General features: G+C 39.4%; 1 protein-coding gene across 3 annotated transcripts in view; it reads left to right on the top strand.

Annotated features, from left to right (window-relative positions):
- USMG5 (up-regulated during skeletal muscle growth 5 homolog (mouse)) overlaps window positions 1–3,600 on the top strand; it is an 18,145-nt gene that overhangs the window by 1,738 nt on the left and 12,807 nt on the right. For 2 of the 3 annotated variants that reach the window (XM_011977496.1, XM_011977498.1), the window contains 2 exons: window positions 2,289–2,384; window positions 2,472–2,564. In XM_011977496.1, the coding sequence (XP_011832886.1) occupies window positions 2,298–2,384; window positions 2,472–2,561 (177 nt within the window). In that variant the 5' untranslated portion in view covers window positions 2,289–2,297 and the 3' untranslated portion in view covers window positions 2,562–2,564. Of the gene's footprint in view, window positions 1–347; window positions 544–2,288; window positions 2,385–2,471; window positions 2,565–3,600 lie in introns of all 3 variants that reach the window. The other variant, XM_011977497.1, reaches the window with a different exon arrangement.

Below are 3,600 nucleotides of genomic sequence, written 5' to 3'. Positions count from 1 at the left end.
GGAGTATGTCTTTAGTAAGTTTAGTAAAGTGAAACAGTTGATAGCTACATTACAAAGTTGCTTTTATCGCTTCTGTTGGCTAAGATCAAGTGTATAAAGTTACTTTTAATGGAGATTTTCCTAACTTGGGCTAGACTGGCCAAGGTCTCTGAAGAGGCCTAAGGAAGTTTGGATTTCCTTCATTGCTCCAAGAACCTTCTTGAAACTTGAAAATTAAGGTCATTTTTCTCAAATTTTCATTGCCAATTCTTTACACAAGAATGCCTCTGAAAGCCTTTGAATGGGGGAGTTCCAGTTTCCATAGCAATGACTCCCTCACAGATATCTCCCTCTTCCATTTCATCAAGACCCAGCTGAGTCACTGTCACTGCCTACCAATCTCGACCGGACCTCGACCGGCTCGTCTGTGTTGCCAATCGACTCGGCGTGGCGTCGGTCGTGGTAGATAGGCGGTCATGCATACGAATTTTCAGCTCTTGTTCTGGTGACCTTTCGAATATATCTTGTCTATAAAAGAAATTCATGCCTTTGTAAAATACACAGGTACTATAGATTAAGCCGCCTTTGCTATATATTCTTCCAGAGTTTTTTTAATACACTATTTGTTTTTCTATTTCATTTACTGCAGTATTTTTCAAACTTTAGCATGCTTCAGGATTATCTAGAAGCCTTATTAAAATAGATTCCTGGGCCCAGAGTTTCTGATTCAATAGGTAGGGCCTAAGAATGTGCACTAACAAGTTTCCAGTGATGCTAATGCTGCTGGTCTAGGGACAAGAATCAGAGAACCATTGACGTGCTTTATAAAATCCAGAAATAAGATTTTTCTTACAACATTTAATGTTACTTGGGACATCTTCCCATGTCGGTACACAAAGATCTGTGAATATTTTGTGTCGTTTAATGGAAACCATTTTTTAATGAGTCTTCTATAAATAGACTTTTAAGATTTTCATAAACAATATTTCATTGACCATCTTTGAACCACACAATGTGTTTCCACTTTGTAATATTTCAATAAGGGTAATATTGAAATTCCTGGAGAAAAAAAGCAGCTAGATGGAAGGGTACACTCATTTTATAATTCGATAGATACTGCCAAATTGGACTTTCTGAAGGTTGTACCAGTTTATTTTTTTGTTTGTTTATTTTTTTGAGACGGAGTCTCGCTCTGTCGCCCAGGCTGAAGTGCAGTGGCGCGATCTCAGCTCACTGCAACCTTTGCCTCCCGGGTTCACACCATTCTCCTGCCTCAGCCTCCCGAGTAGCCAGGACTAGCGGTGCCTGCCACCACGCCCGGTTAATTTTTTGTATTTTTAGTAGAGATGGGGTTACACCGTGTTAGCCAGGATGGTCTCGATCTCCTGATCTCATGATCTGCCCGCCTCGGCCTCCCAAAGTGCTGGGATTACAGGCGTGAGCCACTGCGCCCGGCCAGTTGTACCAGTTTGTACTCCAAGCAACAGAGAGAGAATTATTGTTTTCTCATGTACTTAATACTACTACTTACCATAATTTTATCTTTGCTCATTTGATTAAATATTGGTCTCATTTGACATTTCTTTGACTAATAGGTTGGTTATCCTTTTATGTTTTGTCTTTTTGCTTTTGGCTTTTTTTTCTTAATATTTTCCCTTACCTGAGATGACTTAAATATTTCCCCATGTTTTCTTCCAGGACTTTCTGGTTTCACTATTTACATTTAAATCTTTTATCTATTTTGGTGGTGGTGCAAGGATTCCAGCTTCCTTACTACCACCAGTAGCTATTATCAACTCCATTTAGTAAGTGATCCCTTCTCCCGTCCCATGGAGGTCCTAAATTACTTATAACAAGAAAAATTGTAAAAGTAGGGCTTGTAGTTGAGCTGTTGATGATCACCCGTGGAGAACGTTTGAAAAATAGCAGCTCCAATTTTCGAGTAGCCTTAAAATGGATTAATTCAACGTACTGTGGTGTGATGGAGCCAGGAATGAAAACATTAATTTGTATTGGGTCAGAGAATGAACTTAGCAGGGGCTATTGTGTTCTCCTCTTATGCTGAGTGATTTTATGTATTCTGAGGTGTTCATGAAATAGCAATCAAGGTAAAATCCTACTTCCAAAAGCTTATCAGGAAGGCTTTTTCCACCATCTTTGCTACTGCTGTGTTGGGTGAGATATAGATAAATATTTACAGTATTTATATGCAGTGACCTTGAGTTTTTAGACTAAAACAAGACAAAATTTATTTACTTTTAAATTACATCCAAACCAATTTATTGTTGCTTTCTTTCTTTTTTTAAAAGATTGAAATCATGGCAGGTCCAGAAAATGATGCGCAATACCAGTTCACTGGTATTAAAAAATATTTCAACTCTTATACTCTCACAGGTAGAAGGAATGTAAGTATTAATGATAACTTTAAGCAGTTATATTTTAAAATAATATAGATGCAACAAGTCTTGTTTACTTTTTTCTTTCTTTCTCAGTGTGTACTGGCCACATATGGAAGCATTGCTTTGATTGTCTTATATTTCAAGTTAAGGTCCAAAAAAACTCCAGCTGTGAAAGCAACATAAATGGTAAGAAGTTGACATTTAAACCTTTATAACTTAAGCCATTTTGATGTTAGGATCTTTCCCCAACATTTACTATAAAAATAAACCACTGTCATTTTGCAAAATTTATAGCATACAAGAAAAAAAAGAGGCCTAGTATAGTGGCTCATACCTGTAATCCCAGCACTTTGGCAGGTCAAGGCAGGCAGATGACTTGAGCCCAGGAGTTCAAGACCAGCCTGGGCAACATGATGAAACCCCATCTCTACCAAAACAAAAATTAGCCAGGGTGGGAGAACTGCTTTAGTCCAGGAGGCAAAGGTTACAGTGAGCTGAGAACATGCCATTGCATTCCAGCTTGGGCAAAAGAGCAAGACCTGTCTCAAAAAAAAAAGAGGCTAGGGGCAGTGGCTTGTGCCTATAATCCCAGCACAATGGGAGGCCGAGGCAGGCGGATCACCTGAGGTCAGGAGTTTGAGACCAGCCTGGCCAACATGGTGAAACCCCATCTCTACTAAAAATACAAAAATCAGCCGGGTGTGGTGGCAGGCGCCTGTAATCCCAGCTACTCGGGAGGCTGCGGCAGGAGAATAGCTTGAGCCCAAGAGGCAGAGGTTGCAGACTTGGAAGCTCTTTGTGTAATCGTTAACCAACCTTTTATATCAGTTGCAAATATTTCTTTTTCTAGTTTGTTTCCAATTTTTATGTAATTCTGTCTTATCCTTAAATCCCCATAGGTTTTATTTTCTTCTTATAATCCTCCAACCCCCATTTGTCGATCCTTTAAATGAGTTGTTGTGTTGGCAATAGATGATATGTGGAAAGCCCAAATGCCACATCCTCATCTGCTGTAGCTCTCCTTCACATTTTTATCTTTTTTTTTTTTCTTTTTTTTTTGAGATGGAGTTTCACTCGTTGCCCAGGCTGGAGTGCAATGCCATGATCTTGGCTCACTGCAACCTCTGCCTCCTAGTTCAAACGATTCTTCTGACTCAGGCTCCCGAGTAGCTGGGATTACAGGTGCACACCACCACTCATGGCTAATTTTTTTGTATTTTTA

This window comes from Mandrillus leucophaeus, unplaced genomic scaffold (genome assembly GCF_000951045.1).
Source record: "Mandrillus leucophaeus isolate KB7577 unplaced genomic scaffold, Mleu.le_1.0 Scaffold18, whole genome shotgun sequence".
Classification (NCBI taxonomy): domain Eukaryota; kingdom Metazoa; phylum Chordata; class Mammalia; order Primates; family Cercopithecidae; genus Mandrillus; species Mandrillus leucophaeus.
The sequence above is the reverse complement of the archived record's forward strand: the minus strand, read 5'-3'. Positions and strand labels throughout refer to the sequence as shown.